Source organism: Agelaius tricolor, unplaced genomic scaffold (genome assembly GCF_023055355.1).
Source record: "Agelaius tricolor isolate 1412-34295 unplaced genomic scaffold, bAgeTri1.0.p SCAF_5, whole genome shotgun sequence".
Classification (NCBI taxonomy): domain Eukaryota; kingdom Metazoa; phylum Chordata; class Aves; order Passeriformes; family Icteridae; genus Agelaius; species Agelaius tricolor.
The window spans coordinates 9,867,520-9,880,526 of record NW_027269265.1 but is presented as its reverse complement, the minus strand read 5'-3'; the positions used below and the strand labels follow the sequence as shown (position 1 = coordinate 9,880,526).

Genomic DNA, 13,007 nt, shown 5'->3' with positions numbered 1-13,007 from the left:
CATCCTCGAAATATTAAATATGGTTTGACATTTTGGAATGTTTCAGAATAATGGGTTTCTATTGAAACTTTATTACCCTCACCCATTATAAAAATGCCATTGTTTGAGGCTGTGCATTGTGATCCAGATGAACTAATTATTTATTGAGGAAGTCAAAACACAGAAATAAGGAATATTAATTGTTTGTTCTTCCTGGCAGTGCTTCTCAGCAACATTGCTGAGACAGCTAAGCAAACAAAGGTTTGGTGCAGAACTTGTGTAATGGTATGGAGTGGGGAAAATGTTTTGTCCTCCAGAAATTGGACAGCCATCACAGGAACCTGGTAAGCTTGGGAGAGGAAGAGACCATACCCTCAAAGTTTATCATATCCTTTATAAGTGGCATCTTGGACAAAATTTACTCTAGAAATACAGATGGTGTGCCTGTCCTTCCCAAACCTTCACGATGTATTTAGACATTCCTGGTTTTCTCTTTAAAATTATGTTTTTTAGATCTCATTATGTTTTCCAAGGTGAATGCTGTTAGTGGAAACAGATACCTTGTTGGCTTTTTTTAGTTTTGCTTGTGGGTTTGGGTAGCAACTGCATTTTTTTTTATTGTGCTATCTTTCTAATTTCTGTACTGCAAATCAAAGAGCAATAGCAATAATAAAAATAATAATACCAACCAAGTTTATCCTGTGAGTTGTGGAAGGCTTGGGACAGGGTGCTGGAGGATGTATTGTAGGACATCCGTCTATTTGTTGCCTGTTTTGATGAGTGATAAGGAAACAATAACTGGAACTGCAGATAGGATGACAGGCTGTGACTTTCCCACTGCTTCCTTTGGAGCTGGTTGGCAGCAGGAAAAGATTGGGATATGGGTTATGTGGGGGGATTTATGCCTTGTTGAGCTGAGAACTGGGAAAGTTCGGGAAAGCTTTGCTTTAAAGTCGGCTGGTTCTCAGCCTGCATCCATAATTTTCCAAACTTAGGAGATGGCTCAGAATCAGGATAAAAATCACTTCCATGGTGTCTGTCAAGGTCAATCCAAAAGTCTTGTGTAAGCATACTCTTGTGTAAAGTCCAGAGTTCAGGATATTTAAGGCTTGGACTGTGCACTTGTTTGGCCTTGACCCTTTCAGTGAAGCCCTTCAGCATTTTCACAATGTGAATAATGATAGTGATCTCTGAAAGATAAGACTGGCCAAGAACACTAAAACTGTTAATATTTAATGAGTCATGTTGAAATGAATGTGCAGAAGTTTTCTTTTATTATTCTTGTCAGTGGAGCTTAATAATGGGAAGCAGAGTTGCAGTTCTATTTCTGACTTGTGGCAGTTTGTCCATAAATGCACTGTGTCCATTAAGTCCTCAGCCTTTATCTCAATTGCCTGATTTGTAGTATGTCCCAAAGTATATTTCATAGCTCTCTTCCTTCTGAAGGATAATAAAATTCACAAAGTTTGAAGAAAAAAATTTATAACTTTGCATAGTTATAAAATTTTCAAATCTCATTTTCTTTTTTTTTTTTTTTGGTGGAGAAATTATGCTAGAAGGAGTGCTTTAGGGATTTAAATTTTGCTGTTTACTTTCACAGCTATAATGTGCAGAATGTGTGCAGGGAGTGTAAGCTAGAAGCAGCTTTCTGTACATCAGAATATCTGAAATGTCATGCTAAGAACAGAGGCAGAATTTAAAATTAAAAATGGCATGGCTCTTTCAACAAGCAGGCTTTGTAGCTACTGTTGTTGCACAGCCTTGTTCCCTAGGTGCTGAGCATTATGTAATTGATCTGGCTGTGGTTTTCCTCACTGGTCTCATCCATGCATGGCAGAAAACCCAGTAATCTGTAAATCGTGTGGGGGAAAGAGCAGGTTAGAGACTGTCCCTTGTCATTTGATATTTGAGTGCCCCTGCATGTGCCATATATTAGTTTTATTTTCTACCATGACGCCTAGCTATGAGGAAAGAACTCTCCAGAGTGTCTTAAAAGACATCTTCTATTAAAGAGGGAAAGAGTTAAGCAAAATGCAGACTGTAGATCTCACAGCTGGAGGCAAAAGCAATATCCATGGATGTCTCTCATGCTTTAATTGGAAGAAAAACATGAGAGTGTGGTTTGGTTTTCCTTGTAAGAGTGTTTTGTAGAAGAGTGGTTATGAAGGCTGAATGGGGAGAGAGAAGATAGGTGGAAAGTGTAAAACTCTAACTCTAAAGTGTAAAACTCTAGCTATGACAAATGTTTGGCACATGCCTGGAGAAAGAAATGACTGTAATGCTTATGTTTTGTGCAGAATTCCCTAAAGGTCATAATTTTCCCTGAGGAAACAGAAGTTGATAGTGAACAAGGTCAGGCAGCCCATTGTGGTGCTGAAAGTGTGTGTGAGGGCCTCCTGTGCAAGATTAAATTTGAGAAAAAGAAGGTCAGGCAATGGACATGGCACCAAATTAGGCTCCCTACAGAAAGTGATCTGGTATGAGCTTGAGTTCTTTCTGCTGCTAGGCAAAAAGGGCCCAGTTTAGGAGAGCTTTTACAACCTCTCCATGGAACAAACTCCCCCTGAGAAAAGGAATTCTGGAGAAAAGACACAACTGAAAACTTAAGTGTAAATTCAGAAATGTGTTGTTGGATAAGGACTGCAGAAGGTCTGGCACTCTGGAGTGTCTCAGGACTGGCTCCATGTAAATGCATCCTCCCATGAATTTTACTGAAGTAAAGTGGTTTCTGAAGTTAGATTTTGCTTGATTTATTTGGGCCCATCTCCAGACCAGCTTGGCCTATATTTTGGCCTAATGAGTAAGGTGGCTGGCATGCCACCAAGTGTATTGTTTGTTCTGCAAGAGGCACGTAGGGATTGATGAGTGTTTCTGTTGTGCTCTTTGCCTGGACCTGTCCAGGAGCCCAAGCAGAGCATGTGAAAGGGGCTGCCCAACTGGCTTTCTGTAAAGAACTGACTGTGCTTTTTATAGAGCTGAGGATGACTATTACTTGAATTCATATTCATAGTCGACAGTTTGATAGTGATGTTTTGTTTTCCTAAATTGCCCTATGCTTTCAATTAGATCCTTACCCTTTCCCTTTTAGAAGAAAACCCCAAAACAACAAACAAAATCAAACCCAGCAAGCTGTTTGATAGTGCATTTGCAAGTTGTCTGTGGTGTTCCAACTCCAGAAATAACCTTGTTTTAATGTCAGGCAAAGCCATTCTTGCATTCGAGCACAGAGAGGTTGTAATTAAGCTTTGTGCACTGTTACCTGACAAGAGATGCTTTTTAAGTGTGAACCACACACATCATTATTAGTGCAGTTGGCTGGTTGCCCATCAAAGCACTGATTATTTTCTACAACAGCTACTCCAGTTCCTCTGCTTTCAGTTTCCTGTTATCTCACATGGACATCAACAGTCCCTTTGCCAAATTTCTTAGTAGAATCATCGCCCTCCAGACTCACAGGAAGAGGATTTATCAGCACTACAGCAGTTAATTGCTTTAGGTAGCATATGCCACTGTCCTTTGAACAGTGGAGGTGCAGGAAGGTTGCACACACTGTCAAAGTGAACCAGTTTGAAAGTGGCTCTGTCTTGGTGCAGAAGTTAAGGCAATTAGTAACAGATTCAGTATCTTGGATCTGTTTATCAAAATGTTCCACAAATGTGCTACTGAGGTATTTTGAGAAATGCTGTACTTCTAAAAAGTGGCATTTTCTGTTCATTTTTTATATGCCTTGCTTAGCTTGGCCTTTTTGGGTGCAGTTACTCATTGAGTGTAGTGCTTAACAGCAGTTAGCTGCTTGAACACACAATTCCTGAGTAAATTTGTCCTTTGTATCTCATTCTCTTTCATGTATGTTTCCCAGAGGAGCTCCTTCAGCCAGATCTGTTGCAGGAGTAATTATTTCATCAGGATTTAATGTATATCTTGATTGCACTTTGAAGACATTCTCTTGAGGAGTTTTTATAATTTCAACAAGGGATCATAGCATGTAAACAAGAAAATAAACATTATCTTTCATATTAATCAACAACACAATTAAATAATAAGCAGGATTGTTAATTGGTACTTGGAGATAGATGCTAATGACTGTCTTGAGTTCCACAATGACAGTGCCAACAGGTAGAGACTCTTTTCTGCACAGTAAAGCTGCATATAATTTAGGAGGCATTACAGCTTTAATGTGCAGCTGCAACCACAGTGAAGCTGTGCAACTGTGTTCCTGATGTCCTCTTTCAGCGTATGTTTTGTGACTGAATGAAGTATTAGCAAGGGGATTTGAGATTTAGGCAGTTAAATCAGTTCTCATTGCCACCAAACTCTTGAGGTTCTGTATAAACCCATGCTTGTGGTGTTTTCCTTCACTGTGGGATGCAGTTCCTGCTGGTTTCAGGATGCAGTAGGAGTCAAAAGCTGCTTCTTTCCTCAAAGGCAAAAGTCCAACTTGTTCCTCAAAAGACAGTGGCTTTGGGCTCCCTCTGAGTTTGGAACTAGAGCCTCATTTTTTCATCACACGAATCTTTGTCTTTTTCTAAATAGTGTGGTGTTTATATAGGGAGAAGGAAGCATGTAGGGGGGTCTGCATCTGCAGAAGTTGAAATACAAAGGTTCAGGAGTTTAACACACACACAAGTTTTGGAATATAGAGAAAAGGACTGGGAATTTTGGAGATCTGTATTGAGGGTCCTGCTGTTGTAACTAGCTGTGTGATTTTAACTCAAGGACTCAAGTGTCCAGTTTTGCTCCTCAGACACAGCCAGTTTTTTGTACTGATGCTCACTTGAAGCCAATAGTGCATCTGGAAGAAACTGTGCAGCCCTTCTGTTCTTGGTATTAATATTTTCATTTAATCTTGGTGTTAATTTCTCACCTGCAATGAATACAAACAAAGGAGCAGTTTCCCTCTCTGATCAGTTTTATTAAGCTGACTAAGCCTGAGGCTGCCTGACAATGATGACAAGATGCATGGCAAGGTTGGGGTTCTAGATTTATCCTTAATTCATTATGACAGCAAAACACTGCCTTGGTTCCTCCATGGGTCTGTGCTTAGAATACTTCACAGATGCTAGTGCCAGTTTGATCTCACTGAAAAGCACTTGGAGATCCTGGGCTGAAAGACCTGATGAAAATATAAAGTAGTCATTTTATCAAGATACTTACTAATTTCTTCAAAGTGACAAGCCCTTACACTGCAAGTATGGAGCAGAATAGTGGTTTGTCCCCAAAAGACCTGCTGGCATCAGCACTGTGGTCTCAGCAGGTCCCCAGAGGCTGGCAGTGGGACACCCTGTGCTTTTGCTGCCCTAAGAGTCATTCAAAGTAATGGTATAAGGTAACAATTTGGATGCTTTTATGATATTTCTCTGTGGAGGGACTGTCTACTGACAGTCTCAGGGTCAGATCACAAGTGTCTTTTCAGGTGGTAAAGCTCTCCTTGATTTTGAGAGAACTGAGATTTCGCCCTCATTGCCATGCCCAGCTGCCCAGCATGTGCTTGCCAACATATATATTTTATTCTGCTTAAAATAATCACTCTGCAGGGTGAATTTTATTTTCTCATGTGGGTTTTGATGTAGGGAAGAGTTTCTGTTTTGGTTTCTTGCTGTATTGTTTGGTGCTGCTGATGGGGAATAGCAGAAAAAACAGATTATGTTCCTATTTTTACTCACAAGGAAGAATGTTACAATTTTAATTGTATGTTCTAATTTTTGCTCCTTCTTCATCTTTTATGTTTTGAAATTCTACATTTCAAAAGCAGGATCATTATCATTCAGCACATTAAAGCGTGTCTTTTTAATAGCTTTCCATTTTAATGCAAAAGAATGGAATTGGGGAGGCAAAACCAATCTGTCTTGAAGGAAATTTCCTGTTATCCAAGGATTTTCTGTGCAGCCAACAGGAGAGGATCTTGAGCTTGACTGATTTGGAGTGCTATCCTCTGCCTTGAGTAACTTGTAGAGTACAAAGAACCACTTTCATAATGTTATTACCAGCAAAGTCCATCTGGTTCTGCCAGTGACAAGGGGATTTTTTCAGTTTTTTATTACATCAGTGAGATGTTAGTTTTTTTAGGATTCAGATGTCAGGCTGTTGCGGGAAAGAAAGACAAGTTAGATTATAATTGACATTTTGTTGGTGGAGAAATTAACTGAATATTTTGCCAGTAATTTTTCTACCCATATTTCCTTTATTAGTGTCCTGATGGCTTGTCCTTCTGAAATCAGATTAGAATGCAATGACTTGATTTGTTAAGCAGGCAGTGATGACAATGAGCATCTGTTTGTCTGGTTCAGTTTCCTGTTAACACCTAAGTAACACTGTCCTTTCTTGCTATTACTTTTATACAGAGCAGCACAGAAGCTCAACCTGTCTTCGAAGAGAAAGAAATACCATCCACCCCTGCCACACACACACGACTTCTCTATTTATGCTACTAACTTTAGTGGCATCCTGCAGCTCTGTCCTCCCCCAGCACCACCTTGCCTTCTGAGAGCTGTGTCCAAAATCAAGGACAACCCTGGCATTGGAAAGGTAACTTTGGATTTCAATATTTTAAAATATTTCTCTAGAAAAATTTTAACTGGGGTGGAAGCTTCCAGCCCAGAACAGAGCTGGATCGACTCAAGAAAAGGGTCTTGTGATAGAGAGAGCACCTCATCCACTTGAATGTGCTGAGTGCTGTTACCTCCTGTGGACTTTGAAAAGAGTAAGAGACAAAATTTCCTTTGGCATCCAAAGCCAGTGGTCTGAACCCACTGGGTGCCCACACAGGCTTCAGCTGTGGAAGAAGGCTCTGTGTTGCCATCAGGACTCAGGCACTGGTGCTGTCTCTCTGCTGAAGTTAAGGGGATATGCTGAGAGGGCTTTGTTTCCCTCTGCTTCACATGTCATTGTAAGAGTATGGAAATGGAGTAGCAGTCTCACCAACTTCAGAAATGCAGCACCTTTGAAATGAAAAATTTGGGCTTAGTTTATCTAAAATTAATTAAAATACAACCCAATTACTTGGAGCTTTATTCATATTTATAGCTGTTTAATCACCCACACAACAGAGTCTGAATACTTATTTACATAGGGTACAAGAGATTAGTGTTTGAAGATAGAACTGAAGTATGTAGTGTGCACAGGAGAGCTAAAATATGCACCTAGAGTGACTATACAAATCAGCATTAACATAAAGAGTTTGTCAGCTTAAATACCTGGAGCTGACACCTGCTCACAGAGAATACTCTGTATTTCCTAACTGAATTTGTGCTTAATGGAAAATAAAGGAGAAATTTGGGCTATTTTAAGAAGGTGAAAACTCACAGAGGAAAATGGATTGGTTTTTTTTTTCTCCTGCTTTTCCAGTGTCTTAGAAAAGAGAATGTAATGATGGAATACAGTAAACCTGGCATAGTAATTTAGACATGCCCAGGTAGAGGAGGGTTTTGCAAAGGAATGTCCTTTCTTTGTATGAGTTTTAACAAAACCCATTTTTTGTCCCTGTTTTTTTTTATTTTTATTCTGTGTGACTCAGTACTTGGCACCAGGAATAACAGGGAGCATTGGCATTTCTGAGGGACGTTGCCTTAGGAAGACCTTTAAAGTATGATTGTATTTCCTTGTGCCTACAGGTCAATAAAACTGTCTCTGCACTTGTGTGCCTGCAGCTGTGTGAAGCCAAGAGACCACAGCCTTTTTCCGGTGCTTTGAGGGCAACTGGGGGAACTTCCCAGCATGACTTGTACCTCATGGAAAGCACTGGTTTATCTGGTGTCTTCAAACAGATTAACAAAGTCTGTGATCAAGTGCATGATTCCAGAGGACAGGAGATGATATGCCTTGGGTCATGTGCTCTGCCTACTGTTTTCATTAGTGAGTAGAGCGGAGAATTTTTGAAGGGAAAAGCTCCAGCAGAATTCCAAGGATATGGCAGGAGCCTGATCAGCTCAGCTGTGGGAGCTTCTCCTCCAGCACAGGATGTGTCTGTCTGTTACCCTCAAAATGTGTTATTTAGCTCTTGGCTGAAAACATGAAAAACACAGAATCACAGAGTATCCTGAGTTGGAAGGAACCTACAAGGATCATAGAGTACTGAAGATTCTGTTTGTTGTGATTCTTGGGGATGGTCCCCTGCCGGGCCAGGAGCTGGACTCAATGATCCTTGTGGGTCCCTTCCAACTCAGCATAACCTGTGAGGGTTCCAGCTGGTCCTTCTCATCAAGTACTTGTTGACCACAATTTGGAAGAATCCTGTGCTTTGCTGGAGAGGATGAGAGCTCTCTGTTAATTGAATTAGCCCTTTTGCTCTTGAGTTGAGATTTAGAGCATCCAAATGGTGATGGAGTATGCCAGTTACCAGTTTTAAGGCTCCTCAAAACCCAAAGTAGCCATCTCTGAAACACAGTGTAGTGCAGTACCTGCTAAATGTCTCTTAACCCATTCCTCTTTTACAACTTTATAAATATCAGTGTATGCCTTAAAAAACCCTCCAGCAATACAGCTTTTTCTAAAAATTGAGTCAGCACAGATGAAATTTCATGTGTCTGAATTCTTAGAACTTGTGATCCAAGAAGTGTCACTCCTCTATAGGTGTTCTTTAGTACTAAAAATTCATAGTTTCACTTTTTCTGAGCAATGCCAAACAGTTTTTGGTGGCATTTAGCTCACTATGCATTAGCACTCTCCATTATTTTCTACTCATTGGCTTCTGCTGATCAAGATTTACTCAGCTGGTGTCTCATGATGAGGGTGACAGGAATAAAGCAATTACTTTTCTTCTTCACTGCTTTAAGTATCACAGCAATGGAGAGGACAATCAGTAAACACTGGCAGTTGTGCTGTGGTCCTCTGTTAACATCAGTCTCTCTTCTAACAGCTTTTTACTTTAAATTCCTCCTGGTTGTCATTTTCCTCACCTTCTTCTTGCAGCCTGTCCAATAATGAATATAAGATACACATATGGGACAGAATCAGTGATGAATTCTGGAGTCACTTTTTCCTACCCCAGCATCTGTGGCTGTGGTTGGTACTGTGTTGTGGTTTGGGTGATCATTCCCCTGTCAGCAGTGTCCCTCACTATCACTGTGTGGTTACAGTGGGTTAAACAGCTGGTGGGGCAGCCTTTTCCTCCCTCACCTCTGAGGAGAAGTTGTTGTGTGAGAATGAAAAATACAAGCAAGAAACCCGTGCAGTGTTCAGGATGTTTCAATGAGAGGAATGTGCCTCCCCTTATGAAAAAAATGAGGAGATGAATGATATGCCAACTGTGCCAAAATACTATTTATTCTACATAAGTAGTGCCTGAATACTACAGTGACTAATTATTGTTTGTACTGACACATTCTGTGCAGTCCCATTTCTCATAAATACACTGGAAGCTTAGAGTAAAATACATGTTGAAGCATTTACAATGGCAAATATGACTGGCTTTCTGTATTGTCTCTGCAATGGTAATTCTTAACATTTTTTCCATTCAGTGATACTCAGGGTTGGTTCAATACATTTCAAGAGATGCAGAAACAACGTGGAAAATGTGATATAATTTTTGGAGCCAACAGAGAATTAAAAGTTATTCTGAAGAGGGTGATGGGACAGTTGCATCTAAGGAACTGATTGAAAGTAGCATCTGGACTGTCTTGTGTTCTGCTGTGGTGTCAAGAACTGAACAGGTCTTGCCAATGGTTGTGAGACTTTGTCTTGAACCTCTGAGCACACATCTAGGGAAAGGAAGAGGCTTGAGCTCTTGCTTTTCATAAGCCTCATGGCTGCAGCAAGTGCAGTTACTGTGCATTGTGAGCGCTGCTGGGCGAGGCAGGAATGCGGAGAGATTGTGATGGCCAGTTCTTGCACTTGCACTCAGTTATTGATTATTTGAGCCCAAGATCTAAATTTATTCTTAATTTCACATCATCATCTCCATGCTTATCATCCAGTTCTTCTGTGGTGAAATTGCTATACAGCTTTTATGGTTGAATACATTTGTTATTAGAGACTTACTGCAGCAGAGAGCCCTTAAATATCTTTTGCAATTTGTATTTATAATTTCTTACTGTTTCAAGTAGTCTTCTGGATGGTGGAAAATAAACGTCTTATTAATTTCTTTTACATTTCAGAAATACCAATTTTTCTGCTTATAATAATTTCAGCAGCAGTGTGTGGACTTGTCCTGTGATACAAATCTTTAATTAAGCCTTTTGCTTAATTTTCTTTAGTAGGATTGCAAAATGTTATACACTCTCACAGGTGCTTGCTGGGGTTGTCAACACACAGGAATACCAAGCAGGGAAAAGTTGAAAAAAAAGCAACAATTTAGAACAGCAGGTCTGCCTTGGGACCTGTGTTTCATATAATCAACAGTAATCAAACTCCTGCACAAAGGAAGATCCCACTATCAATTCAAACTGGATACTGAAAGGAATTTTGCACACTGGCTGATAAATGTTACGTAGCAAAATTCATACCTTTCTCTTGAATGTGCCAAAAGCATCAGAGTCCAAACCATTTAGTTGAATCCTACTTAAAAGGCAATGATCCAGTGCACTATGATTCTTGTAACTGAATCATTTTTGTGGTCTCTCTGGGTGTTATTAAATTTAATGTCAGAATAGTAGGAAAGACGTCTGAAAGCCATTTAATATTGTCACTGGAAAGAAGTTAGATTATACTCAATTTCTGACATTAATGTGCTACTTAAGATAATTTATCATATTGTGGTATTAAGAAAGACATCCTTTTCACAGTGGCTGCTGTATAGCATTCTAATGGGCTATTTTTCTTTAGCATGGTGGGAAGCCTTTTTCATGCAAAATGTTATTTTCTGGGGTTCTATTCAGCTCATGCTTTATAATACTGCATCACTTACAACAGCAACTTTAAGTGCTTGTCTCTTCCAAGGATTCTGTCAATTTTTTAAATGTTAGAATGACAGAATGCTCCTATGTGAGACAATTGAAGTGGAGCATTTAAAGAGAGCCTGAATTGTCAGACATGTTTCTTGGACAGGTATATGCATACTGCTCTCCATTTATGAGTTTTAGACATTTACTTCCATTTATGCTTTACTAAGCCATAGCTAAGGTACTGCTAATATGATTTACTGATCGTGCAGGGTTGTCTTAAACGTGCTGTGTGTCCCATTCACTGGTTCTAACAGTGGTTTGATGATGGATAACAAATAGGTACTTAATTTTGTCATCTTTACTGCTCCTTGTTCCCTAATGACTGAAGCATTATTTCTGATATAAGCCATGGATCACAGTAAGCACTCGCTTATCCATGTAGGTACCCCACTGCATCATCCAAGGTACTTGCATCCCTGCCAAAACACATTGAACTGCTTAAACAAAAATGTGGAAAAGTGAGATAGAAATGCATAAGTTCTTGTACTCTGTTTTCACCTTGAAAAAAATGAAATAGTTTTCCTTCATGTTTCCTAAAAGTACAGAATCAATTCTTTTTTAGCAGAGAAACTATATAGAAGTGATTTTTTAAAAAAAAATTGTTTTAGGTTTCTCCCAGGGGAGCTAGATGGTCTATTCTAGTGTGGCAATTTCGCCTATAAATTTGCCATCCATTGGTAGTGGCAGTATATGAAAGGCTTGTAAGAACCACCCACAGTAAAACAATTTAGCAAGGGTTATATATCTGTCAGTTACAATTAAATCCATGCAAAATATTGGCTCTGAACTAGGACTTTGGTAATTTGATTTACATTGTAGTTGAAAAATAAGTGATTTCATTGGAAAATGGTCTTTATTCAACAGAATCTGAATTCTTTTTAATTTCTTGGTGAGAAATCTTAATTCAGAGTGGTGGGTGTCTTAATGTAGTTATTTAATTAACCTGCTGTTATACCCCATTTTGTGAACATTGGACAAAATTAACTTCCTGGCTCCACAATGCCTGTCAAGGATACATGTTTCTAGGGAATATTTAGTGTCCATTCAAATTTGTTATAATGACATTTATTGCTAAAGACCAAATTGCTTGTTCATTTAGGGATTATGATACCGCTGTATTGCAGAATTTGACCAGCATTTTTAAAATGGATTCCAGTATAGTGCCAGCACCTTCCCAAAATACAGATAGAGTTGATTCTAGTAAAAAAGGCTTGAGCACATGTATTTTAAAATTTTACATGCTTTTTAATCCATTCCTTTTCATTTTTTCCTTCTCATTATGTCTAATATGAAACTTGACAACTCTATAAGCATCAGATGCTAACAAAGCATCACCACAAAAACATAAACACTGCACATCCATTGATTTTGAAGGAGGTACCATATGTTACAGTTATGTCTGTACTAACATACTTGGCTGGGTCAGGACCCTAATTTCCTCAACATTCAAAATGCCATGGAATCTAGACATTACCTAGTGAATTAGTGGAGTCTTCTCTGTCTACTTGGCTTTCCCTAATTCAACTGTGTAGAGTGTTTGGCACTCTCCACTGAAAGATGAATGACCAATTTTCTAAGAGAGATATATATATATCTATATAATTTTTTTTTTATTTGTTGCCTAAAACATGTAGTAGAGGTCCATGATGGTCTTAGGAACAGAATTCAAATCTTTAAATCATCTGGCTCTTTAAGTGTGAGATGGTCCTTCCCCTTTCTCTGATCTTAGAGTTTAAAGCCTTTCTGTCTCACTTACTTATGTGTTAATAATCTATGAGAACCTGATTGTCAATCTCCTGGCTGTTTCTATCTAGAATTATGTAGGATTGTGTCATTCTCTCTGTTGATCATTGGCTCTTTTCTCTGCAAATTCAGGCTTGGACATGATTTCTTCTGGGACAACACATGCCTCACTGGTCTTGGAGTTTTGTATTTTTTGATGTGATGGCTTTGCAATACCTCCGTTCAGTTTGGATCCAAAATATATGGGCCTCACTAGATAAAATTGCCAGCTTGCCTCTGACCATCCATCTCACCTTCAGCTATCAGTTGTGTCAAATTTTGGGTTTCACAGGTTTTTGGTCTGTCTCTTCCTTTTTCCAGACCTGCTTTCTGGCACTGACATACTCCTGATGCTCTGCACTGTCTTGG

At 39.3% G+C, this 13,007-nt stretch overlaps 1 protein-coding gene across 4 annotated transcripts in view; it reads left to right on the top strand.

Annotated features, from left to right (window-relative positions):
* KIF26A (kinesin family member 26A) overlaps positions 1–13,007 on the top strand; it is a 96,965-nt gene that overhangs the window by 62,224 nt on the left and 21,734 nt on the right. For all 4 annotated transcript variants that reach the window (XM_071426327.1, XM_071426326.1, XM_071426325.1 and 1 more), the window contains one exon: positions 6,321–6,504. In XM_071426327.1, the coding sequence (XP_071282428.1) occupies positions 6,321–6,504 (184 nt within the window). The remainder of the gene's footprint in view (positions 1–6,320; positions 6,505–13,007) is intronic.